Source organism: Mya arenaria, chromosome 3, assembly GCF_026914265.1.
Source record: "Mya arenaria isolate MELC-2E11 chromosome 3, ASM2691426v1".
NCBI classification, from domain to species: domain Eukaryota; kingdom Metazoa; phylum Mollusca; class Bivalvia; order Myida; family Myidae; genus Mya; species Mya arenaria.
The window spans coordinates 51098433-51126430 of NC_069124.1; the positions used below are offsets into that span (position 1 = coordinate 51098433).

Below are 27998 nucleotides of genomic sequence, written 5' to 3' on the forward strand. Positions count from 1 at the left end.
CCCCGTTATTATCCCTATTAATAATAGCGAGAAATTTGAAAGGGTGAGTCAATAAAGTTTTACAAATGTCATTCTGTCGCCAGAGGTTGTGGATTTCTTCAAAATGGAGTAGTACCGGTAATTAGGGGTTTTACCAAGGAAAAGAATTTCTTGTGATTCATATCAGCTTTTCAGCAATACTTATTTTGAAATATAACCTTTAATGTGTGACCTTGACCTTTGAGGTAGACTTGTATGCGACATGCCATGTCATTAACATATATGTCAGTTTATTGGAAATCTTCTAATTGCTTGGGTAAGAGGCAGCCTGGATGAGGTACAGTCCTATCAACAGTCCTCCTTTCAACTTTTGACTTCTTAGCATGACCTTGAACCTAGAGAAACAGACCAGGGATTTGTGTACAACATGCCATCTCGCCATAGTGAAAATTCATGGTAAGGTTACTGAAAATCCTAAAATGCATGGTCAAGATACAGCCCGGACAAGGTTCAGTCTGGACAGAAATTCTAAATCTTACATTGATCACAATCAAATTATATAAAATAGACACTATCAATAAAAGGGAAATTCAGTTTTAATGTTTTATTATTCCTCAGCTACATCATGTTAGCCATCATAAACTGGTTTAACCAAAATACAATACACAGGAAAGTCATACGAAACAAAGAATAACCATTTATATTGGGTAACACATCAATTTTCCACTATAAAATAGTTAATATACAATAATAAGTTGTAACTGGTTACATATACGTGAAAGTTACAGGGTCTAAACAATATAATAATTAATTTGAATAATTTTAAACATGTACCATTCAAGTAAAACAAGGGTTTTTAAAACAAAACATGTAGAAATTGTTAAATATATTATATCTTTTAGGGTATGAAATGAATCAAAACCAATACTGATAAAAACAACCCTAACGCTATAAACATTCATACACACTCTCCAACATGAGGGGGTTGAAATAGCTCAAACATTCAAAATAATCAATCAGCCAAGATACCTACCAATGTTTGAAACTTATAAAAGAAACAGTTTATTATTTACTTTGTTACTATTTTTGTTATAAGTATACTATAAGCAGAAAATAGATATTCAAATTCTTTAATAAGACTTGTAAAACACAAGGATAATGCAGCCAATTATGGCAATTTTATGTCCGATTCTTTTGACACTGTAAGTAGTTTTCTTTAAGGAACACATTTTTTGAAATTCATAAGACAACCAGAAAATAAATATCTTTGTAAGCTTTCAGCTTCCGATCAAATTCTTAAATATTTGTACAGAAATATATGTTGCCATATGAATTTTTTTCATGAAATAAAATATGTTTAAACCAATCAAAGCTAAGACACGCTTTAGTAGAAACCAAATTACCGTAAACACTATAATAAAAGTATCACCACAAAGAATGCTCAGTTATGAACAATTTAAAAATTTAACCATTTATATAAATTATATGGCACAAGAAAAACCAACAAATTTTGTGAATATCGTGTACATAAACTAAACAAATCTAGTGTTTAAAGGAACAACAGTGGTATAGAACTTCCTAAAAATGAAATTATCTAAAGTAACAAACTAAGAAATAAGAAATAGAGATAAAAATGAGAACACGGTGTACCGTATCTGTGCTAAAAAGACATTTTCAGATGCATCATTATAATCTCTTACTTAAGACAAGTCTACAGACTGTGTTTATTTCATCAAAATTACATGGTTTAAAGAAAGCATTGAACTTCAACTTCAGTAACTTGATTCTCATGGAGCTGTTTAACAAATACACAAGACACACATCATAACACAAAACAACACTTAAATAATTAATAGCACCATTGCCTTTTTCAAACAATTACATAAAACTTTTAAAAGCCTGCAAGTTTATCCCCTACTAAAGATTGAAATGGTAGAATGACTTATTAACTACGTTGTCATAAAAACATTGATAGTTGGCTTTCCTTCGTGTAATTGTGGTATAGAACCTATGTGTTTGGTAGTTATATCAAAAATGTTTTTAAGTTTTTTTCTGACAAATAGAAATGTTTTTTCATCAAAAGGAATGTTAAAAGGACTACATGTAAGAGAACTACATCTAAGACGAAAGACATTAAAACAGAGACAATATACTTCGCAATACTGACTTGGACTCCATACAAAAAAAGAACATTATATTATGCTTGAAATTGTGAAAAAAACCCCATAAAGAAGCAATAGTTATAGTCTATTACTTTCATAATGCATGGATTAAAAGGCCAAACAGTACCTAGTCCATTCAGCCAAAATATAATTAGGTAGTACCTTTTGCAATTAACCGCCATAATTTTATGATGCAACACAACATAACAGTATTGGCCGACCAAACTACTGACCTCTTTATTTAGAATGCCGCAAGAAAAGAATTAAGACAAACCACACATAGTGAGGGTTTCCTGTAAGAGAGGAGTTACAGCCTAAATTAATATAAGGATTTACAACATTCTTCCAGAAAACCCTCGAAATATTAGAGAAGGCAGATCACACGTTTATAGGTCGATTTACAACCTCAAAGGTCATCGCCGGAAACCCACAATACACGATCCTGCTCTACACTTGTTACTTGTACCTTGGGACAATAGACTGGCAAAATCTCGTTTTTCTCTGCAAGATAATCATTTTTGAGATTTATGTTTAAAAAGATGAGCTAACTTCAATAACTATATATATATATATATACATATATAATCCTTGATAGCTAGGTCAGTAACCCTCCAGACTGCAGAGCACAAAGAATATTGTTTCATCAGTTTGAAATTCCCCCAAAACTTCTGTCAATTTCATTGACTTTCAAAAACCATCAATACGGAAGTTGGCCAGTCAATTGTCACACTGTACTTGTGAAGAGTTATTGGAATGAGTGGAGTGGGTGCAGACAATGCTCAAAAAGGTTTGAATCACCTGGACCATGCTGATCAGCAAGAAACGTTCAACCATTCAGGGAAACCATTCAAAATCTGACTAGGAGAGATTTTGTACACAAAAATTACAAAGAAACAACAAAAATTATACACTTTTCAAAAATATCTTAGATATTTACACCTTTGTAACAGTCTGCCTTCTTTAATGTAAAGCAATTGAGGGCTGAAAGCAGAAACGGTATTAGGGACATTTAAACAAAAGGGACATGATGGCCCTTAATAGCTCACCAGAGTAAAAGATTTTGAACTTCGTTACAAACTTGGCAGATGACCACTATACAATGTTACACACAAAATATCTAAGCTCTAGGCCTCATGGTTTTGTCAAGAAGCTTTTTGAAGTTTTTCCTTTTGGTTGCCATGGCATTAAATTCTTTTCTTTGAACAAATTTGAAAGGGCACAACCCAAGGAACCTCCCTGAGATGGTTCATCAAAGTTGTCCAGCCGGTGCAGGAGGAGATGATGTTTATAAGCAATTGTTGACGTAGGACGATGGACAACGGACACCAGACATAAACCGATCACAATAGCTCACTTTGAGCACTTTGTGCTCAGGTGAGCTAAAAAGTAGCAGATATAACTCTTTCCCTATCCCCCTTCGCAATGCTGATATCACAAAGAACAACCTTAAAAAATTAAAAATAAACCATGGTATAATCTATGTTTACATACATTTACAACATAAGCTAAGTGTTTAATATTACATAATCATCTTTGTGCAAGAACCCAATCACTTCATAAGCGAGTGATGAATATTTCATTTTCCTTAGCATCTGTTTGTTATCAAGGTCTTAAAATGAATTAACCATTACAAAATAATGAAACATAAGGATGTCAATCACGATTAGCACACTGATAAGATGTTGGTAAAACAAAGTCACACTTTGAGCACATGTCACCTGTCATACAGGTCCAATATACACAATTGTCTGAAATCACTAATCTCTTGCCCTCCTGTAATACACTGCCCTGTTTCCTAGGTCTTCTATATAGTCCTTGCTGTTTTGATACAAAAACTAGGACCCAAACTCTTTAATCAATGTGGAGAAAGCCTCTATTCCTAAGCACACATAAAACAGTACACATCTTTAAATATCATAAACTTGAATGAGTAGTGCTTCCTTTCAACTTGTCAATTGTCCTTTCAACTTGTCAATAAGTGTTTTTGAAATGCGTTGAGTGATTTCACTAAAATTCTAAAATATCACCAGTCTACCCACAATATTCCCACTTTTGCTACATCTAAAACTCAATTTTTATCTAAAACTAACTGCTCAGTCACAGAATCAATTCACATCCGCTCTATCATCGGCATTTTATCTTTCCGTTCTTCAACATCAAAGTCCAGGACAAGCAATTTCGTCTCCTCTGTCCCATTCCTACTCCCGACCGCACACACAAGTTTCGTGTTACTGCACCGTACCCGCCAAACGACCCCACCACTTCCCCCACTATCAAGGGTGACCAGGTTACGCAGGAAGTCACCTGACTTGAGGTCCCAGATTTTCACTGTGCCATCGTCAGATGAGGTAATGACAAACTTCTTGTTAAACTGTAGGCAGGTAACAGCACTCTGATGTTTGTTGGAGCCTAGAAAAGCAACAATATATTAAAGATCAAGAAACTGTTGCCAATAGTCAAAACATCTCTATATTGTCAAGTTAAATTACAATAGCATGTAACAGTCTGTGTGATACTATTGAACCAAAGCTAAAGCCAAGCAGTTTTCAGAGATAAACTTTCTTTGGAAAAATCAATAATTTATGCTAGAGTTTTGGAAGGTTGCTGCATCCTGTCTTATTTGGTAGCATCCTTCTGTGCTAACTGAGTCCAAATTTGGCACCCTTCTGCCCTCATGGAGACCAAAATGTGCACCCTTCTGCCCTCATGGAGACCAACATGGACACCCTTCTGCCCTCATGGAGACCAACATGGGCACCCTTCTGCCCTCATGGAGACCAACATGGGCACCCTTCCGCCCTCATGGAGACCAACATGGGCACCCTTCTGCCCTCATGGAGACCAACATGGGCACCCTTCTGCCCTCATGGAGACCAACATGGGCACCCTTTTGCCCTCATGGAGACCAACATGGGCACCCTTCTGCCCTCATGGAGACCAACATGGGCACCCTTCTGCCCTCACGGAGACCAACATGGGCACCCTTCTGCCCTCATTGAGACCAACATGTGCACCCTTCTGCCCTCATGGAGACCAACATGGGCACCCTTCTGTCCTCATGGAGACCAACATGGGCACCCTTCTGCCCTCATGGAGACCAACATGGGCACCCTTCTGCCCTCATGGAGACCAACATGGGCACCCTTCTGCCCACACAGAGACCAACCTGTCCTTTTTAAAATATGGCTTAAAACCTAACAATACCTTGAAGTGTCTGTAAGCACTGCCCAGTGGTTATGTCCCAGACTTTCACAGTGGAGTCAGCGTTCCCTGACACGAGGATATTGTCCTTGAGTTCGAGCCCCGATGTGAGAGACTGGTGTCCGATGAGCGTGTGAAGGCAGTTTCCTGTCTCCACATCCCATACACGAATAGATGTGTCCAGCGACCCGCTAACAATATGTACACCGTCAAACTGCAGGAAGAGTAGAAAAGGACTTGTGAGAGAGAACAGGTATTAGTAGCAATACACACACACACATCATGGCCCATAACTCTTGCTAAATTTTTGGGTTGTGGTATTCAACAGAACATTGATTCCTCCAGCAACATGTGTACCAAGTTCCATTTGAATAACTTGAATGAATTTTGACTTTATGGCCAAGTTAAAGTTTTTTTACTCTGGAATATCTTTGGAAAACGGACAAGCTAGATATGTCTTTTTTTGCTTATGTAATCTAGATCAGCAAGGAGAGGGGGGGGGGGGGGCGTGATTACAATTGACTGGTGCATTATGCATTCAACTTTTGTTAATAGTTCCTAGTTCCTAAAACAAACTAATTGAAACAGACTATCTGACCCATTAGACCATATGATGACCCAATAACCTGATGACCCATTTAAACCATGTTTGCCTGGGTACAACTTGGGCCCTCCTTTATTGGAACAAAAATGACTTTCTGGATATGAACTAAGTGAATATTTTTTCTTCAGAATAGAAAGTGGATTTTTTGGTTACCAATTTAATGCTATTCACTTGTATTCAATACCATGGCATTTTGATTTATATTTATGTATAATTTTATCATTATTCAACTTTTGAACACCTGCTAACAAAGCTGGTTTCATAATTCCTGTTTCACTCCATGTTTTAATATGTCTATAGCTGAACATATCCGAGACAAACTTATTGAATGTTTGGCTTGAAACTTGAGCTTGAAACATTTTTCTTGAGTTAATGAATAGGAGAATAATAGTACAGGTGCACGGTTTCTGTGAATTGTGCATTATTAGAGTTAAAAACATGTTGTTGGGACTGAAAATAGCAGTAACAAAATACTTGATAATATCAAAACAACTTCATGGGAAATGAAACACAATATCTTCCTTTTTCAGCACGCACATCTGCAGATGAGTCATATCTAAAAGGCATTATTTTGTTCCTAGCTATTTTTTCTTTAGATTTAAAAAAAATATTCTCATTTCATCTGCTATAAATGAATTCTGCAGCAAAAGATTGTTGACTTTAAATTTGCTGCATGTCAAACCAGAATTTTCGCAAAAAACTGGACTAATCTGTAGTGAATTGTCCTTCGAACATATATGATATATAGGTGTCCGCCTCTCACCAAGATGTCGTGGGTTCGATCCCCACTATGGGTTCTTTCTCATTGCCACTCAAAAAGGACACTGTACTGGTTTTTGTCCAGTAACATACTTGAGAGTGATTCTATAAGCTATCAGCTTTTCATTCAATCGAGAAATAAATGATTATATACTTATCGACCTCTGAACATACCTGTAGTGAGTAGACCCTATTTGTATGTCCTTGCAGGGTGTGCAGACAAGTCTCAGTCTCAGGGTCCCAGACCTTTACCATGTAGTCGTATGCCCCGCTGACCACACGGCGCCCATCATACTGAACACACCTCACGGCAGCCACATGCCCCATCAGCACGTGCAGGCACTGGCCGGTCTCGACGTTCCAGACCCGCAGTGTGGCATCACGGGAACCGCTAACCACTCTTGATTGATGAAAATGTCAATGTTAATGCATTATTGGTCAACATCATATAGTGGTCCAAACACGCACAAACCCTGCATTTTTAAACTGATTTAAGAGATTGCTCAAATTCTATATTCTATATAGCAAGGCGTGTTCAAAAATAAGGTGTCAAGCACTTATGTTAAAAATCAGGCTTGTTTATTCCAATGACTGATTATACATGTACAACAGTTTCCAAAATTTATGATTAAAAAAAATAAACAGTGATAAATCAACAAAAAGATATGTCACAGGAAAGCTCCCAATTTTCTATTTAATATAAATCTATTTATTTGCCCATATAGATAAATCAGCATTTCAAAACCTGATTTATGATATTATGTATAAAAATATCAAATATCTTTATCAGTACAAAAACATATGTCATCAAAATATTATTTAAAAGCAACACATCACATGATGACATACTTTGTTCCACAGAGGTGCATACACCTTACGGTCGAGGTGTGACCATACAGCGTGTGCATACATTGACCCGTGTCCGCGTTCCACACTTTCAGTGTGCGGTCCGTGGAGCCACTGATGATGATGTTCCCCTGCATCTGGGATGACCACACCCCTCCTGTGTGACCCACTAAAGTCCGTAAACACTGGAATCGAAGGCAAAGTAAATAAAAAGACAATAAAGATAAACAATCATAAAATAAAGATACACACATAGTTTCTCGATATATTTAAATGTCAAATTACAATAAATTTGCCTGTTGACAAAATCAATGCTTAATATGTACTCAGAGTACATAATTATATGATATAAATCAATTTTGGAAAACTGATAAAATCTGGTACACCAATACCCAATTCGATTTTTGTACATCATATTCATATCACTGAATTCATAACAAATCTTAATATTTATTACTATGTGACACATTGTGACATCTTTTTTCTTTCAGTTTTGGTCAAAATACGTTTTTATGACATGATCTAAGTGATGATTTTACCCACCTTTCCAGTGAGAGCTGACCAGACTTTCAGAGTGTTGTCATCTGAGCCCGACACGACACGAGAACCAAAGAACTCTAGACACGTGATCACATGGTCATCATGGCCCTTCAACAGCTGGAATACAATTATATCATTTATACGGCTTCCGTTGAAGAAAGTTTGGAAGTATACTTCACCCTTAAAAGTGGTAAAAACTTCCAACCTTGATTCCTTGGAAGTACAAAAACTTCCATAATTTTGTAGAAATTCCAAGTTGAAAGCTTGGAAGTACAAAATATATAAATCTGGTGTCAATATTACCTTTACGGTTACTATTTCAATCAGTCTGTAAAATGAATTATTTTAATAAAAGTCTTTAAATTTGACAAGTTAAAGTTACAAATGATATGATTTTTAACATTCTAGTTGAAAAACAAGAGGGCAATGAAGGCCCTGTAAGGCTCACCTGATCCAATTCAAGTGTGAAATAGTTTTTTCAGGGCGAGGGCAATTGTGACAAAACTCTTTCCCATCAGCCTTAGACCACAATTTTAAAGGATCATCTTCATTTCAGCTACTTTAGATCATATAAGTTAAAGTAAGATGGTAAATTGGTTATATGGGCTTTACCGCATACCAATTCAGGTTATATGGTGCCAAACAGGACTAAAGATTTGGGTTTCACATCTCATTCACATCCAAATATAATAATGAGGTATGGAATCAAAACATTTATACCTGCTGGAATTAAAAAATATATTACTTAGATCCTTCCTAGTGACCAAGTTTTTTTTTTGATATCACGGATGATTTTTTTAATATCACGGATGACCTAGTTCCAAACCTTACCTTGCTGTAATAAGTACATTCTGACCAGGTTTCATACAGATAAAGTAGAAAATATGGCTTGTGTTTTAACAATGTTTTCTATGATTTGACTATGTGACCTAGTTTTTGAACTCAGGTTACCCAGTTTCAAACTTGACATAGACTTCATAAACACAAACATTCTGACATAGTTTCATGGCGATTAAAAAGAGAATGTAACCTCTACAGAGTTAACAAAGTTTTTCTATGATTTGACCTAGTGGCCTGGTTTTTGACCTCTGATTACCCAGTTTCAAACTGTACCTAAAGATCATCAAGAATAACATTCTGATCAAGTTCCATGAACATATGGTCATAAATGTGGCCTCTAGAGTGTTAACATGCTTTTCCTATTATTTGACCTGGTGACCTAGTTTTTGACCGCACATGACCCAGATTAAAACTTGGCCTAGAGCTAATCAATATAAACATTCTGACTAAGTTTCATGAACATACAGTCATAAATGAGACCTCTAGAGTGCTAACAAGCTTTTCCTATGATTTGACCTAATGACCTAGTTTTTAACCACACATGACCTGGATTTAAACTTGACTTAGAGATTATTAATAAAAACATTATGACCAACTTTCATGAAGATACAGTTATAAATGTGACCTTTAGAGTGTTAACAAGCTTTTCCTAAAATTTGACCTGGTGACCTAGTTTTTGACCACACATGACCCAGATTCGAACTTGGCCTCAAGCTAATCAATATAAACATTCTGACTAAGTTTCATGAACATACAGTCATAAATGTGACCTCTAGAGTTCTAACAAGCTTTTCCTATGATTTGACCTAATGACCTAGTTTTTGACCGCACATGACCCAGATTTGAACTTGACTTAAGAGATTATTAATATAAACATTCTGACCAACTTTCATGAAGAAACATTTATAAATGTGACCTCTAGATTGCTTTCAAGCTTTTCCTATGATTTGACCTGGTGACCTAGTTTGTGACCGCATATGGCCCAGATTTAAACTTGACTTAACATTCTGACCAACTTTCATGAAGATACAGTCATATATGTGACCTCTAGAGTGTTAACAAGCTTTTCCTTCAATTTGACCTGGTGACATAGTTTTTGACCGCATATGACCCAGGTTCAAACTTGACCTAGAGATTATAACATTAACATTCTGAACAAGTTTCCTGAAGATTCAGTCATAAATGTGACCTCTATAGTGTTTACAAGCTTTTCCTTTAATTTGACCTGGTGACCTAGTTTTTAACCCAGGATGACCCAATATCGAACTCGTCCAAGGTTTTATTGAGGGTAATATTCTGAAGTTTCATTAAGATTGTGCCAAAATTGTGACAACTATGACGGACGACAGACACTGGGCGATCACAATAGCTCACCTTGAGCACTTCGTGCTCAGGTGAGCTAAAAAAGTGGAGAAATGATATTGTATTCAGGAGACCTGGTTTACATTTCAGTGAAAAACTTCCAAAATGGATGGACAGGAAGTTCATTCTTAATGGAAGCTCTGATTTAACAGTTTGATTTTAGCAAGAAATGTGTGGGAAGAGAAAAACATATATTCCATATTGCATTCACAATAACTTTTTGAATCATGTGTCTGAACATTGTTTTCATGTTTTAAAATTTCAAAAGTGTTTTGACTACATGGGTGCAAGGAAATGACAATTCATCGAGAAGCTTGACTTTTTGTATGTTGTTGAAATAATTCAGATACAAATTAAGAACCACAAAACACCATAAAGCATTCAGTCCAAAACATTTCGATCAGGTGTCAACAAACTCTATCAGGTTTCAGCAGAACATCGTTGCGTTTATTAAAGCTACAAATCTTGCTGATAATCAAACAAGCCCCCATCAAAATCTAAGAAAATTACAAAAATGCCTTAATTAAATGTGTGAAATCAGAAGAAGAGAAAAAGCAGTTGTGTATGCCACTGCTTGTCCAGACTTGCATGTTAAAAGGATATCAGAATATACATCAAAGTAATTTGGACCATACATCTTGGCTTCCTCATGCAGGAAATGTCTGCAGCGTGACAATGGCTTGATTTACGATCCTCATTACAGTGAAGAATAGAAATATGATATTCTTCTTTAATTTGAAATTCTTCACAAGCTCTGCCTATTAAGGCAGGAAGCTAATCAATCACAACCTTGAAACGTGCTGTTCAAAAAATCAACTTTTCAAAAACATGCCAAGAAAAGAACAACTTTTTCTTAGACTTTAAAACAAACAGGTATTTTAGAGATCACCGAAATTGTGAATTATGATTTTTCAGAAATTTCAGGAAAATATGACACTGAAAGACTTATATCGAAATTACAAACCTGAAGACCTAACACAAGTTTAAAATGTTCTGGCTTGTTCAAAATTTAGAATTTAAATGGCCTGGGCGCCACTTCAATAAGATAACTTAGTCATAACCCCAAAGCTGCTTAAAAGGGCTCAGGTGCATCTGTAAAGTTATGGGCAGAACCTATGTGATAACTGTCCTTATGATACTTGCAGTTTTTGCAAAAAAGCGAGGTCACCCGTTGAGATTTTCGATCATAAGCCTTATGATCCTTATTGAAACTAAGACCTCGGCTTCTTACTATTTCTGAAGAAAAATAGTAAAGAAGGAACTCGGGCGTATTCCAATGACTGGGCACCTTCTTACAAGAAAAATTCAGCATCAAGTGTGCCATTATCATACCTTGGGAGGTCGCAGTTGGCCTGTTCTCCAGTTCTGTTCTATCTGGTGTTGTCTCATGTACAATGACTTCCATGGACTCTTTGGGGATGGCTGGCGACGCCGCAACCTACTAAGCATTTATAGTTAAGTTCAGAAATTTACTTTTAATGAAAATAATTTAAAGGACACCTTATAGTTATGCCTTTTTGGTAACAATTTTATTGCTTAAATGCATGATAAAAAGTTAAGGATTTGTTCACATAACCTGCATATTCTTATCAATATTCGTTCTCTTCGGTTACAGTAAATTACAAGTTCTTGCTAAAATATTGATGGCATACACCTGAAACTAAACTTAATTTACTATTTGTAGGTAATCCCAGCCCTAAGCAGTAGCAACATGTAACATATTTTTTTCATGTATTTTACCTGTTTGACCCGAATACAAGTGGTTCATCGATGCTCTCCTCACGACATTTTTCCCGCCAGAGAAGGTTATCCTCCGTGAGCACCCGCCAGTAACGGCATGTCTGGGCTGCTTGTAGCAGGTCACGCGGATCCAGGAATGACAACACGTAGAGAGCCAGCTGAAAGTTGGCAAGAATTTCATCCTTTTACAAGCTAGTAAACAAACAATAATTCAAGTTTTACTCACTCCAAAACCACAAAAAATATCCTTAACTAGGTTTTTAGCAAAAGAGTTATATAAATGTGATTATAAATACATACAAACTTAACATATTTCACAGTTGCAACCAAATATTAATTCAATTAAACATGATTCCTAACCTTTTTCTGTCAAATTCATGTTTAATATTCTTTGTTAATGCTGATGTGCTTTTTCCCCTTAGAAACCCAGTCCCTCTTCTGCATCACCCTGTCCCTCTTCTGCATCACCCTGTCCCATTTCTGCAGCACCCTGGCCCTATTCTGCAGCACCCTGTCCCTCTTCTGCAGCACCCTGTCCCACTTCTGCAGCACCCTGTTCCTCTTCTGCAGCACCCTGTCCCGCTTCTGCAGCACCCTGTCCCACTTCTGCGGCACCCTGTCCCTCTTCTGCAGCACCCTGTCCCTCTTCTGCAGCACCCTGTCCCACTTCTACGGTTCCCTGTCCCTCTTCTGTAGCACCCTGTCCCTCTTCTGTAGCACCCTGTCCCTCTTCTGAAGCACCCTGTCCCTCTTCTGCGGCACCCTGTCCCTCTTCTGAAGCACCCTGTCCCTCTTCTGCGGCACCCTGTTCCTCTTCTGAAGCACCCTGTCCCTCTTCTGTAGCACCCTGTCCCTCTTCTGAAGCACCCTGTCCCTCTTCTGCGGCACCCTGTCCCTCTTCTGAAGCACCCTGTCCCTCTTCTGTAGCACCCTGTCCCTCTTCTGAAGCACCCTGTCCCTCTTCTGCGGCACCCTGTTCCTCTTCTGCGGCACCCTGTCCCTCTTCTGCGGCACCCTGTCCCTCTTCTGCGGCACCCTGTCCCTCTTCTGCAGCATCTGATCCTTTTTCTAACCTGGCTATAACTTTACCTTAAAGATGCACCCTTACTCCCAAATAAGATTTACCGCAATTAATAATTGTTTTGATATACCAAAAAGGATGAATGAATGTCGCAAACAATGGGTCTGATAAAAGATACAGAGTTTAATTTGAAAGAAAGGTGCAGAAAACATGGTATTTCTACCTTATAAGACGACGGTAGATCACAGTAAATATTTTAGCACTCACCAATCATTTTTTATTTTGGGATTTCAGCTATTAAATTCACTTTCAATCTTATTATCAGTAATAAATATTTTCCATAAATGCATTTTTTAGTAAGTAGTTAAATTATCACTCAAAAGTTATGTATGCGTATGTAGTGATTTTGAATAAGAGTGTCACTTTAAGTATACCACTCAGTTGTGAAGAGATGAAGCCCTACCGAAAACTGGGCCTCCTTGACTGTTGTCATCTACTGTACTTTAATAAGAGGAAAAAGCCCATCGCATACTCTTCAAACCACAAGACTAGCCCTACATACCTCTTTGGGAAGCAGAGAGATGAAGTCTCGCTGGAACTGCGGCTCGATGACCTGCATCATGTGTCGCACCTGTGTCGGCTCACACAGCGAGATTAACTCATCTACCGCCATCAGACGCTCAGCATTACCCCAGTCCTAGAGAAAAGGGAGGCTTAGTTAGATGCATGTGCAGTCATCATAATATATACACTCATTGAAACAAGAATTTGGAAATAAGCCCAAATCTGTACTTTACTATGAAAATTCAAACATGCTTGACTCCTGCCATACTTGGCACTATGAGGGAGAGATGGTGAAAAAATGTAATTGTTGTTCAAATATAATTACACTTCATCAATAATTACAGAGGTCATCCATAGGTACAGAGGTCATAGGTACAGAGGTCATCCACTAGGTACAGAGGTTATCCATAGGTACAGAGGTCATAGGTACAGAGGTCATCCATAGGTACAGAGGTCATCCATAGGTACAGCATTGTTATTTGAGCACTAACAGACAAGCAATATCATTTCTGCAGAAATTTTATTCCCTCAACTTTTTGAAGTGCCATGAAATGAGGAACCAATCATTTCAAATACATTGCAAACTTTATTCTTTCTTACTAATAATGATTTTTACAAAACAATTGATTTGTCGCCGGTTGTCAATCTAACAATAATTTGACCAATTATAGGATTTTTTTTTAATGAATAAAAGCACATCATGGTCACATTGTCCAAATGATTAACAGAAACACCTCGTCAAATGATGTTGACAATTTGCAGTAATTGCTTTGGCAACAGGTGTGGAGCCTTTATATTCATCACGTTTATGTACTTTTCTCAGAAAGCAATTTATAACCCTTTGATCTTCAAAAATGTTTGTCTGTATCATCTACAACCTACCTGGAACTGTTTAAGCCATTCTGCGAGTCCTGGGGGTGGGTGTTCCTTCGAGGGGATCCTCTGTCGCTGGAACCGCTGGACACATTTCTTCAGGGGTCCCTTCAGGTTACCATACGTCGTGTGGGGACTGGAAATTTAAAAAAAAAGTGTGTCTCAGTATTTTGAGAAGAACAAGTAAAACTAATATGAAAACTTATACGCAAATTCATTGGAATCAATAAATTATTCCAAAATTTGTTCAAATCAATGCTTAAGCAGTTTAGAGAATCTAAATCATTTCAAGAATAAAGAGTTTAATAATCTTGATGGATAAAATATATCCATTACTTGCTATAACTGTCAGTCTGACAGCTTACCAGGAGTCAGGGTCAAACTTTAAGAATCTCAGACTCTCAGCCTCTTCAAAGGGGCTTGGAGTAACTATGGTAGTTTACCACTTTATATGTCGTTTAATGTTTTCATACACAACTAGAACTGTAAGCCATAGGCTAACGAATACCCCCCACCCCTCCATGTCTAGGTTGTTTGCCCTGGAGTTAGGCCGGACAAAGCTAATTTTGCCTACAAGGGGAGATAACTCCAGTCAGGGTCATGTGACCTGTACCAAATTCACAGAGGCGAAAGTTTACAACATGGCCATTAATTTCTGAAAGTTTGATAAAGATTTGTTGAATAATAACAAAGATGAATCCCGGACAGGGCTTATTTTGCCTACTTTAACACATCAAGGGGAGATAACTCCAGTCAGGGTCATGTGACCTGTACCAAATTCACAGAGGCGAAAGTTTACAACATGGCCATTAATTTCTGAAAGTTTGATAAAGATTTGTTGAATAATAACAAAGATGAATCCCGGACAGGGCTTATTTTGCCTACTTTACCACATCAAGGGGAGATAACTCTGGTCAGGGTCATGTGACCCGTACCAATTTCACAGAGGCGCAAGTTTACATCATGGCCATTAATATCTGAAAGTTTGAAAAAGATTTGTTCAATAACGACAAAGATGAATCCCGGACAAAAAAAAAAACGGACGGACAGACGGACAACCCGATTCCAGTATACCCCCCCCCAAACTTTGTTTTGGGGGGTATAATGAGGGGACAGGAGACAAAATACTAGCAATGACATACACAATTGTGTCCTTCAGGACTCTTCAACCATAGACAGAGATAAATGGTTGCCCACTCAGCCTCAACTACTGAATTTCATGCTTAACTAGTGAGCAAGCAATTGTTATCTCTAGTATTCCAGTCAAATAATTATGACTTAAACTTAACTATCATATTTACTGACATCAATGTAATTTACAGAGTACTTAAACAATGTCAAGACTGGTATCAGTCACAAGAATTCACAGATAGTTGGTGGAATTGTCAGAGGAATTAAAACAACGTGAATGCAGATTTTTGGTAAAAGTCTTTCTATCAATGAAAGGGCGAGTATTTCTTAACCTACATGTACTGAAAACTAATAATCTTTTTACTCCTTAGGTCCACATATCAATTTTTGTACTATCACTAACTATCTCAGAAATCATTTATGGGTAAAAACCCAACACATGGTAATTGATAATGACAGAGAAATACCATGTTTTGAGATCTTCAGAAACAATACATCAAACATTCTGCTTGAAAGAACAAATCAGAACATGAAGAAATGTCACTTGATCATTAACAGGAGAAAAATGACAAATATGGCATTTCAAAAGACTTTGATTCTGGGTTCCTGACGGTTTATATTAATGAAATCCTTTCATATAAGAATCTCTGATAGAAGACAAGAGTACTTCGAGTGGATGCTAATGTTTGTCTGTTTAAAGACTAAAGAGGCATAACACAACAAATAATAACACCTGACCACAATTAGGGATGTGATAGACCTGGTTGGTGAAGGGCTGAAACCATTTTGGCAATTGGTTTGCTTGGCGCTTTAGATTCCCAATAGGAGACAAAGGCCGTGAGGCACCCTGCTGTAGCAGCAAAATTGGCTTTTTACAAGCCCTTTTGAGGGCTCTGCTGACTTCAAATTGAAGCAAACAAGTGTTTAATTAAAATCAAATAAAACAACCAGTAAACTTTTGTGACTCATTTAAAAAAAGGAAAGGGGGAGGGCACTGCAGTTTGTCATCTGTAACACATGTGTGCACCAAATTTCATGAAAATATTTTCATCTGTGACAGTCATCAAGACAGTTATTTAACAGGTCAAAGGTATTTGCACAATATTCTATGACTATGATATTAAGGCTATGAATATGACAAAATTGTGACTTCTTTCTTCTTCATAAAACAGACTGCGCAAAATATAATCTACATGAAGTTAGGTAGACATAAATAACAAAATTTTACCTAGAAAATTGAGGATGACAGAGGCGCTTCCCAGAAGGTGAAAAAAAGTCATCTCTGTATAAGGAGCCTTTCCTTTTCAGCTGAAATAAAGGAAAATATCAAATGAAACTTTAAATACACAATTTCAGGTCTAATTTCATGTCTACTTTTTAATAGATCACCAAGGAAGGGAAATTTAATATGTACCGTATATGTCCTATTAAACACACATAGCGTGTGTCTTTTTGAGGACCCTGCACACTAAAAAAGAACAAATCTTTCTCATTCAAACAACTTTTTTAAAATCGGCTGAATTCGAGTAAAGAAATACGAAATACCGATCAATATCCGGTAAATTGCAGCTATATATTTATTCAGCTGTGAAAATCAATAATTGTCCACTGAACACATTTATATCTCCAATATATCAATCGGTAAATTTATTGCATTGTCATTTTCTTAAATAGGGGATCAGGTTTTCTGTATATGCATGACGTCAGCAGATGCTCTTAAATTGTGGCCGTAGGAATGCTTTGCATTGGAATATATTGTATTTTTTGGAGTTTAGGGAGAAGGTTATCATTGTTTATGTCACAGAAATGGAAAATAGACCCATAAAAACAAGCAGCCGAGTCTATTAGGACATGCATGTATAATAGTACATATTATACCGTATATAAGATAGTGAGTATGCAACATACATGTAACCAGTTGTCAAAATGCCATAATATTAAAAAGTAAAATTTTCTCAAAATGAATTATGTAAACTATTTTGTTCAATTAATACCAAACTTTTAGAATCATTCTTTTATAAAAATAAAAACTTTAATATCGATTTAATTATTATCATAATAAATTGTACATTAAAATTGTAACATATTTAGTACAATATTGTGTAACTAATTACTTACATGTTGAGAAAGAGTGGAGTTTACTGGCACAGGAATTCTTGATCTGGGACTCAAAAGACTGTATACAGAATCTGAAACTTCTGATTTAGTATCTTCTTCTTCGTCAATATCATCCCTGTCTAAGTCACTATTATTATTAGTTAATTCCCCTTGAATACTCTTTTGTTCTTCTCCATTTTCCACCTCCTCCTCTTCTTCTTCCTCCTCCAGTTCCACACTGTTTGAAGAGTATTCAGGGGAAGATGATGGTCCTTGGAATGGTTTTGAAATAGAAACAAGTGAGCCTGCACTGTTACTAGATGTTGAAGGTCCATCTTGAATTAAATTAGCACAATTGTGAGATTTATTTTTATCTGAAGAAGGATCATTATCAGTCTCACTTATTTTTTCACTAGGACTTTTCTTAGATGCTACAGAAGTTCTTCCTTTTCTCAAAATAGAGGCTTGTCGAGGGTGTTTAAAGCCCTGTATTCGCTTCAACCCAAGTCCAGAATTTGAAGACTTGCTAGAAGAAGCTTTACCGCTACTTGGACCTCCATTCCGGCCTCTAATTGCTCTGAAACAGATAAAAAAAGCGGAAATTATTTTAACAGTCACACATTATTCTTTCAATTACCATGTGAAAAGAAAATATGTAAGCTAAAAATAAAGTAATTTTTTTTTTTATTTTAAAGCAAGTTTATATTCTATTCATGACTGTTTTAAATAATTAAAATAAAAAAGTCATGTCCAATACAAAAACTCCCTCATGCACTGAGATACTTATATATATATATATATATATTTATATATAAATACATGTTTTAATAAGCACATTGTTTACGTGTATCCCATCTGTATGTATCTAAATGAAATATGACAAAGAATTTTTGAAAACAGAAAACAGAAATATTAAAAGAGTGTTTCTTCAAAGCAGGAAGACAAATCCTATTATAACTTATGTTAAACTCATACTGTAAAGCAATCATGGACATTCCCACACGATCATCTACTTTACATTCATAGTGGGTCATGAACAACTGTTACACTAAGTAATTACTTCCAAAAACAGCTAATGAAACAGCTTATGTTCATGGGAATCATGACATTTTTGAAGTATTATTTTATTGGTTACAATTTTTAACAGTTTTACTTTAAACTATACAATTTTCATGACTTCCTAATATATTCCATTTCAATGTTCACTATGGAAAAATTATTTACTGTAATAACAGCAAATGTGAATTTTAACTCACATATGATCTATAAACATAATTAAATCCTTATACGAACATCATTTATGAGACCACAAGCCATCCATATATCTGATATGATTGGAAGCACATGATTCCAACATTCTCAACTTAATCTATGAGTTTCAGTAACAAATACCATGGCAATATTGGAACAGCTGATATAGTAATATAAGCAGTCCTCATCTGGAGGCACCATAGTTACTATAATCAGGTTGTTGTTTTTTGTCTGAGTATCGAACTTCATAAACACAATATGGCCAATATCTGAGCTCGTGAATGGTTTGGGAATGCTTTCTGGTAAAAAATCTAATTCTAGTAAACTGATATACTACAATAAATGAATTATGGTAAAGGGACAGGATTAAATATTTTAGTTTTGTGGGTCATCGATGAATGGAATCATTTGGTAAATCCATGGGGATTTGTTAAGTCCTTTAGACTTCATTAATCGTGCGTTAGTGAAGTCCAAAGGACTACACAATTATCTAATTTTTTTAACACGGATGAAAAGCAATTCTGAAATAATCAATGTTAAAATTTACACACATTATATATATGCAACATTTCTGTAGGATAATCCAGCTACAACACTGAAAATAACACTTTAAAGACAACCAAAAGTACAATAAATTCAGCTTTTGCCATTGATGTCACAAACATTTTACCATGCTAAAACCCCATTTGACTAATCACAAGAAGTGCTGTTTCCGTTTTATCAGGGGTACTCTGAAGATGATCAGTTATCGCAATATAAATGCAATTGAAATGATATTAATACATAAATAATAAATAAGGAAGTGCAAAAGAAGATTGCATTAAGCTAGAATGTGGAAGTATTCAAAATAAACTGCAGTTCAAAACAGTAAACAGTCTGTTAAACTATGACCACAACTTAATTTCCTTTATTTCACCTCTATGGCTTAGAGACATGAATACCCAAGTACTGATTATCAAATCATGATTATCAAAGTAATTTGATATAAACATACATGTAATCATCCTTAACTTGAAAGCAATGCAACTAAAAAGAGTCTTAATGAATAAGTTGATGACTCTACAGCTACTTTCATGAACGATTTCAGTGTTGTTTTCCTCTTTTAAGTGAAAGGTGGTGGGGCCCTTCAATAGGGGAAAAATATTATATTTTGGCAAAATTAAATATATGCTTATTCAGGAATTTAAGCCCCATGAACACACATAAGCCCTGCCCATTGATCAACATTTAAGAATGGAGAATGGACCAAACTATCGTAACATGAGGCATACATGTATATGTGCAATCACAGGGGCAGCGTGCGTTGTTATGCCACACCCCTATGACCATGCCCACTCCCCCCTTCTTGTAAGGTAATACAAGTAACAGTTCCCCCATCATTTTTACTAAGATTGGAATTTTTTTAATGTTTTTTTTTTTTTGGGGGGGGGGGGATGGGGGTAGAGGGAGTAGTCATAGAGGTGTGGCATAACAATGAACAACAATCCACAACTGAGCGTACCTGAATTTAGCCTTATATACCCCAGTGAGTACAATAAAGTTGGTAGTGGAATTGAAAATTTTACACACATCCACAATTATTAGACCATTGTAGACTACAATAGACAAGCATGATATCCTACCTGCTTGTGCGACAGGAGGCCTTGCAGCAGAGCTTACTGCGGTTGAGGTCCAGCACACTTTGTCCCACCTTCGGTACCCCGCCCAGGTCACTCACAGTTTGGAACCCTCCTCTCACCTGTACAGGAAGACAGAAGTCGAGATATTATATTACCATGCGAACAAATTGTTGAATGCTTATAAAGTTTAAAGTAAAAAAAAAATGACATCCCAAGAATATTGCATTGAGACATTTCAATATTGAATTGAAGGCGGAAAAAAATCCAAGATTTGCATTATTTAAATTGTCATCGAAATTTGAGCAATTAAACAAGAAATGTTTTTTTCAACTGTTGCAACAGTTTAATCTATACATGCAGCGCAATTTCATGTAATGATCAGCGGCATTGGCCTTTTGTTTTATGACATAATTTGTTCTATTTTGTCCCCTGTTATCAAGCACGTGTTTGAACCGCCCATTCACAGATATGGATAGATCATCATAACAGATTAGCAATAGATTGACATGTTTATTGGGATAATTAAGAATGTTTGAAGGGCAACCAAGGTTTGATTATTAGATTTTTAGCTGACTTAGCCATTTTTTTAATATTTTTTTTTTTTTAAATCGATCAAATCTTTAAGCCATTTTCTGGAACTGAAATCGGTCCGGCGTAGTCAACACCTGCAAATTGTCGAATTTTAGAAGCGATGTTGATAGGTAGGGATTGCAAACAGAATAATAATTGTACTTTTTCATCAAATTTAAGGTCAGATTAACCATTCATGTATAGATCACATATTTTTCTGATAAATCTATTTTTCACAATACCACATGATATAAGCATATCACACACCATATTCATTACTATAATATGCCCCCCCCCCCCCCGTGTCGAGTCAACACTTTATGCGGCGCTGTGAAGTGTTAATAAACAGATATTACGGTAGCTGATAATCAGCTAACTGAAGTTTTTATTTTTCAGATCCACTTCCAATAAAATATTTGATAAACTTTAAATGATGACAGTTGCATAAAGTTGCATGTGAAAATCTTGATTGAAAGTGACAAGGGTCAAACATGCATTCAAAGCGCATGGTTAAAGGCCTTCTTGCATTGTTGGCTACCGAGGAATATATCCTCGAGATTTCCTGCTATGACACAATGTCTCGCAAAGAAGCAACATATTTTTTTAGTGTGCATAGAGAACATCCACATCAAATGGATGAAATGATATTGAAACAGAATGCAGGTTAGGTGACATTACCAAATTCGAATCAACATAACTTATTAAAAAACTCATGATATTTTGTGTGTGAAACTTTCATAATAAAGGTTATTGAAACTACAAAACTAAATTTATGCACTGTGTAATGTTCACTATCAGTAATTTTGTTTACAAAGTCTAAAAATAACAGATTTGGCAAGACCAATCTTTTTCAAATTTTGTTCACTTTCCCTAAAATTTCAGCCTTGGATAAGCCCTCGGCACAGTATTTGTAGGAAGAGTTATATTTTTTCTTCTAACAAGCAGTGTGTTTGTGATGTGAGAGCAGGCTTTTTCAGGCAACTGTCAAGATGTAAGTCAGATACTTAAGTCATCAAATATTTACATCCCTGCAAAAGTGATAAGAAGATAAAACCAGGGTGCCTTTTATGAAAGTATAAACATTGTCGTCCTTGTATGAGCCATTTTAAGGAGGAAAATGCCATTAGGAAAAATATGCTATTAGGAAGAAAATGCCATTTAACCCTTTAGCGCATGTATACGAGATAGGCCGACATAGCTCATTACCAGATGTATACGCATTTGGCCGACCGTATCCATTACTGGATGTAAACGCATGGCCCGCATATTTCAATAGGGTCATTTCAATATTTCAATTTTGCATCTTTCTTTTTGTAAACAATATCCCTGATGTTTATAAAATTAAAGTTTAACCTTTTGTGTATTGATTTTCCCTTGAAAATATCGTCTGCTAAATTGAGAAGGTGTTTATACTCCCAATCGCAGGTGTGATATCCCATTGTGACGTAATAAGACCACGAGCTAAGTACTGTATGGAATTTCCCCCAAATTCATTGATGCGTAAATCATTAAATATATTACGTCAGTTCAGTTTACCATTAAAATCAATTGAGATTATATTTACTTAAAGGTAATATTTCGTTTACAAACAAAAGAAACAATTAGTAAATGAGAAAATGATGGGTAAATTTTCTGTGAAGCTTATATAATGTCCATCATAGTTTTGGCTGTAAAATAGGTCAAGTGCAAGCGTTTTGTTTGATCTAGATCTTTTTATTCATACCGGAAAATCATTTATCGGCTTTCTTTTTTTGTAAACAATTTTATGAGGCGGTAATAAAGTTAAACAGACACCTTGGACTGGATCTCTCAGCTGGATGACACCGGATATTCCTGACATATTTCTGTGTATTAATACACAAGAACATAAATTGTCGGCTTTTTAATCCAGATGGGTCTTTTTTATGATAGGGGTAATAACAATTAGATCGATCCCAGCATTTTATTACCCTTTGATTTAATGCAATTATGACATTTCAAAGAAATGTTACAAATCCATCTTGAAAATACATTCACAGCTGAAATAAAATAATTTAATATTTCATCATTGACACCATTTATTAGATAATTTAATTATCTATAAAAAATGAATTCACATAAAAAAGATTTGGACACAATTATTCGGAGTAACATTGATTTTAAGGTCATACTGCTGTATTCATTTTCTCATTTTCAAATATCCAGAAAAGTACCTATGCAGATAAGGACTGCTTATCAGTAAGATGGCTATTGACTGGGAGGAGTAATCTGGCCACTTGTCTATGTGCTAAAGGGTTAATAGGAAGAAAATGCCATTTAATAGGAAGAAAATGCCATTTAATAGGAAGAAAATGCCATGCCCTTTAACAATCCTAGAGAAAACAGAACTATCAAATTGCAAACACTCTTTCTATACATAAATTCTGATAAACTGAGTTTGTAAAAACAGCAGCATGAAATGAAAAAACAAGCTCTTTGTTACGGGTCAATGTTGTGACTTTTATGCAGAATGATTTTGCTTAACCATTTAGTGTAATGATGAAATCGTACATATACCTCTATAAAGTTTGTTTATCTTAAAGAATAAGAAAAATCATACAGGCCTTAAAAAAATCTTTGGTTCACCTGCCTTCCCTTCTACTCTCACTGCACAAAAGAACACCCTACATTTTCAACAAAATTTTCAAACAAAATCTTGTCATACTGGTACAAACAAATGATTGCAAATTTGATTGGCTGCAAAACTAGCTACATGTATTGGTTAATCAGTGGGACCATTGCTTTATACACATAGATTAATCCTTAATTTTATTATCTCTGATAATATATGTTAAAACCTCTTTTATATACAATTAATAGCTTTTTAAACTGTAAAAAAACTAACACATGAAAGTGCACCTACCTTTCTGTACTTAATGATGGCCTTTGCCTTGAGGTGGCCAACCCCTATTAGCTGTTCAAAGTCTTCAAGTGTGGCTGTGTTGATGTCCAGCCTCCGACTCCCCATCCTACATCACAGCCACCGAGTTGCTGTCTGAAATGGGACACAAGTCACAACAATCCATCTTACACTTTATCATAAAATATTTCACTGCCATAGGTTTAGCAATACTATCCGAGCCGCATCGGGATATTTTGGGCATTGGAATATATTTATTTCACATGAAATAATAATCAAATACAAACTTTCATATCATATTCTTGACAAGTTATTACAATAACTTTACTTGTGTTTCAAGAGCCACCACAAATTGACTTTTTTCAAACGCATTCAAAGTGTCGGTTTGATGGTGTTTTTTCTTTAGTTTTGTTTCATAGAGATGAAGTGTCAGGATAACAAACTTGTAGAATAATAAGCTTGTTCGAATATTGATATGATCATAGTGTGTGTTATTCATTAATCATGACTTCTTCGATAGGATGGTGCTTCAAGTCACAAAAAACAAGGGCCTCCCTGGGAAGATGACCAAATCATATAGTCCACAGCAGATAAGACAGAGACCAGTGGGAAGGAGGTCGTACCAACACAAACTCGCACCACTACGAGGTCGAGCCATATATGAAGAAGTCGCCCCACATATGAATTATATAGAACATGTTATTTCTGTCATAGTTTACAATGTATATTGGATAAAAAAAAAATAAGTATTTTATTGATTAAGTAATTATGATGGTTTATTAATATAAGGTCTATATGACAAGCTACTTTTATGAATCTAAAGCACGCAATCAGTGTATGTTGCTTTTCTAGCTCTCAACGATCGGAAATAAATGTACATTGAACTGTTTAATATTGTAATAAATATATGACAGAAAAGCTAATTTACTATAAATTATTGAACAAATCAAACAAATTTGCGAAAAGCAACACTTGTGAAAAATATCTTGAAATAATCTGATTGGAAGATGGGTTATGCTAATAAGTGGTAAATAAAGTGATCGCACAAAAAAATTAAAGAACATTAATTACATTCACAGCTTATTGTTGGCGCATGTTTGGTACACAGCTTTAAGTGTCATACTGAGAGTGAATACTGGTATCTGGTATATATATAATCACATGTTTTTACACAACCTCACAAATCCAAATGCAGCAACACATCCTATGCACATAAAATAAGAAAGAAAGAATACAATTTGTCAAACAGTCAAACATAGTTATGAGTGACGATGCACTGTGTATTGCTTGTGGAAAAATGGTAACTCACACCTGCACGCTGTGCAATGTAACTTGTGCTAAGAGTGGCAGCATCGGAAATTTGGGACTGGCGTGTCTTCTGATGAATACAAAAAAATAACACGTGGTGAGGTTGAAAGGACATAGTTGTGCCAAACTTGTTCAACGCTTCCCATTCCTCTACTTAGAAGTAGATGATGAGACAGATCCTCGCCAAGATCTGATCAAGATCCTCGCCTTTTTTTTTTTATAAAGTCTTTTTACCTGTACTGGTACTGGTTCATTTTCAACATCCTTTTAAATTATGTGACGTTTTCTTGATAATTGAACTCAGAAATAATTGATTGTCATCACATTCAGAGATCAGTATGAAATATTATCTGTCATGATTTATTGCAATAGATATTTACACCCCAAGGATTGATATTTTTTGGGTCTTTTAAGGGGAAAATAAACTAATATTAAATCATTTCCTAAATCGCAGGAGACTAGACAGCTTTTTCTTTAAACGGTAAAATTTCCCAATTTCTGCATTTTCACGACGCAAAATTTCCCAAAATGTCTAGGGTCTTTTTCCCAAAATGGGCAGAAAAAGCCCTGGAGATGGTTCATTGATGGAACCTTCAAAATAGTCAAGGCCCCATTCACACGTGTATTTATTTTGTATAATTTTAATCACCAGTGCTATTTATGATTGTAAATAATTATGTGACGTTTTCTTGATAATTGAACTCAGAAATAATTGATTGTCATCACATTCAGAGATCAGTATAAAATATTATCTGTCATGATTTATTGCAATAGATATTTACACCCCAAGGATTGATATTTTTTGGGTCTTTTAAGGGGAAAATAAACTAATATTAAATCATTTCCTAAATCGCAGGAGACTAGACAGCTTTTTCTTTTAACGGTAAAATTTCCCAATTTCTGCATTTTCACGACGCAAAATTTCCCAAAATGTCTAGGGTCTTTTTCCCAAAATGGGCAGAAAAAGCCCTGGAGATGGTTCATTGATGGAACCTTCAAAATAGTCAAGGCCCCATTCACATGTGTATTTATTTTGTATAATTTTAATCACCAGTGCTATTTATGATTGTAAATAAATAATTGGATGCCTATTCTACTTCATTTCTCAACCCATTGTCATATAGAATATGTGATTACCCTCAATTAAGTTTTCTATTGTGTAACAAACGATAACTATCTCGCACTAACCAGTTACCTTCTATATTATCCATATGTGGGGGGGACTTACATGGCGTGACTTTGTAGTGGTGCGAGATTGTGTTGGTAGGACTTCTCCTGTTACCATAGGTTCTGATTGTCTAATTATTTTTTTATCACAACCAGTGTCAAAAGTATGAAAACATGAGTGTCTGAACCCATCGTAACAATTAACTGTATCTCTAGGAAAGGAGTGTAGTATGGTCAAGAACTAATAATTTTTTCAACCTTGTTGGCATAGTGCTATCCTAGAGCTCTGGTGAACGTTGAGTTCAAACTTCCTAGAACAACCACTTTTCACCCTATTTGACATCACTCAAACAATTCTCTACTCCATTTCTGGATGTCTATTTTTACACAAGCACTCAACAGTATTTTATCAAGAAAAACAAATATATACACAAGGTAACATATTAGGATAAAAATTAAACACTAATTTCTTCATGAAAACAATGGGAAACCTGACTTGACGAAAAATTCACATAGCCTAATGAAAACGAAACTTATATATTGGATATAATTCTGACATAGCGGTTTAGGATATTACACTATTATTTGATCATTACTTCAAGACTTAGCTTACGTTTTTAAAGGCTCCACATCGTAGCAGATTTTTCGTTTTGTTTCATTTTTTTCTTCACACAATCGCCATCTTAACGCGATCACTCCAAATGATACAAGGGAGGTAACTTTTATAATAGTCAAAACGTCCACATTTCAACTGGTTAAATATAAATAATGTGACCGCCCTGATTGATACCTTGGTTCGTCGTCATCTATATTCAAAACTGTAATAATTTCAATCAATATCATTTCATTACGGTGTGAGATCTTAAACGTAAACGGATATAGAAATATAGAGGGAAAATAGTTATAGGAACATAGGTGGACAACTCCCTCTTGAATAATGTAAAAGAATGAGCCCCAGTAACTGTGGCTGGTTCGGCATTGTGCTCGGGGAAAAACAATCCCATTAAAACCCAGACCCCAAATACTAACTCTGCGACGTTACACATCGTAATGAAATGAAACGAATGGCACAATGTCATTTTAATGAGAAAGGGGAAAAGTGTACGTGTAAAGATCAGTAAGTAGAGAATTCCGCTTATCTATACTGGATTAAGAACTTGTAGAAGTACATGTAGATCTTTCTAAGTATTCTGAAGCTTGGATATCAATACACTTGTGTATGAAATTGTTTAAGTTTGTTAATTGCATTTTAGTTCACTTGATTTGAAGTGATACCCATCCAAGATCGTCGAGATGTACAGCGGCACTGATTTATGTGATTTACTTGTATTACAGTACTTCTAAGCGGTTGCAGCTCAACTTATTCGGCCCGCTTTGATCGGATCGTTTGAAATGGACAACATAAACAGGTGCTATTTGACAATGTACAGTTTATAATGTTGTCGGCAAAAATCGGGCCTAAGAAGTAAGCTCGTTTTGAAAAAGG

The 27998-nt window shown here is 35.7% G+C and overlaps 1 protein-coding gene across 2 annotated transcripts; it reads right to left on the reverse strand.

The window, feature by feature from the left end:
- Positions 1-568: 568 nt before the first annotated feature.
- LOC128227677 (F-box/WD repeat-containing protein 7-like) lies at positions 569-27215 on the reverse strand. 2 transcript variants are annotated; one of them, XM_052938424.1, is made up of 14 exons: positions 27126-27215; positions 24041-24172; positions 20593-20708; positions 17741-18296; positions 16851-16930; positions 14501-14627; positions 13617-13751; positions 12034-12191; positions 11626-11731; positions 8095-8208; positions 7555-7736; positions 6880-7105; positions 5346-5556; positions 569-4550 (listed from the first exon to the last, which is right to left on the reverse strand). In XM_052938424.1, exons 2-14 carry the CDS (start codon positions 24143-24145, stop codon positions 4252-4254), a joined length of 2415 nt encoding a protein of 804 aa, XP_052794384.1. In that variant the 5' UTR covers positions 24146-24172; positions 27126-27215; the 3' UTR covers positions 569-4251. The 2 variants fall into 2 exon arrangements, with proteins under 2 accessions (XP_052794384.1, XP_052794383.1); XM_052938423.1 differs by having other exon boundaries at positions 11626-11734.
- Positions 27216-27998: the final 783 nt, after the last annotated feature.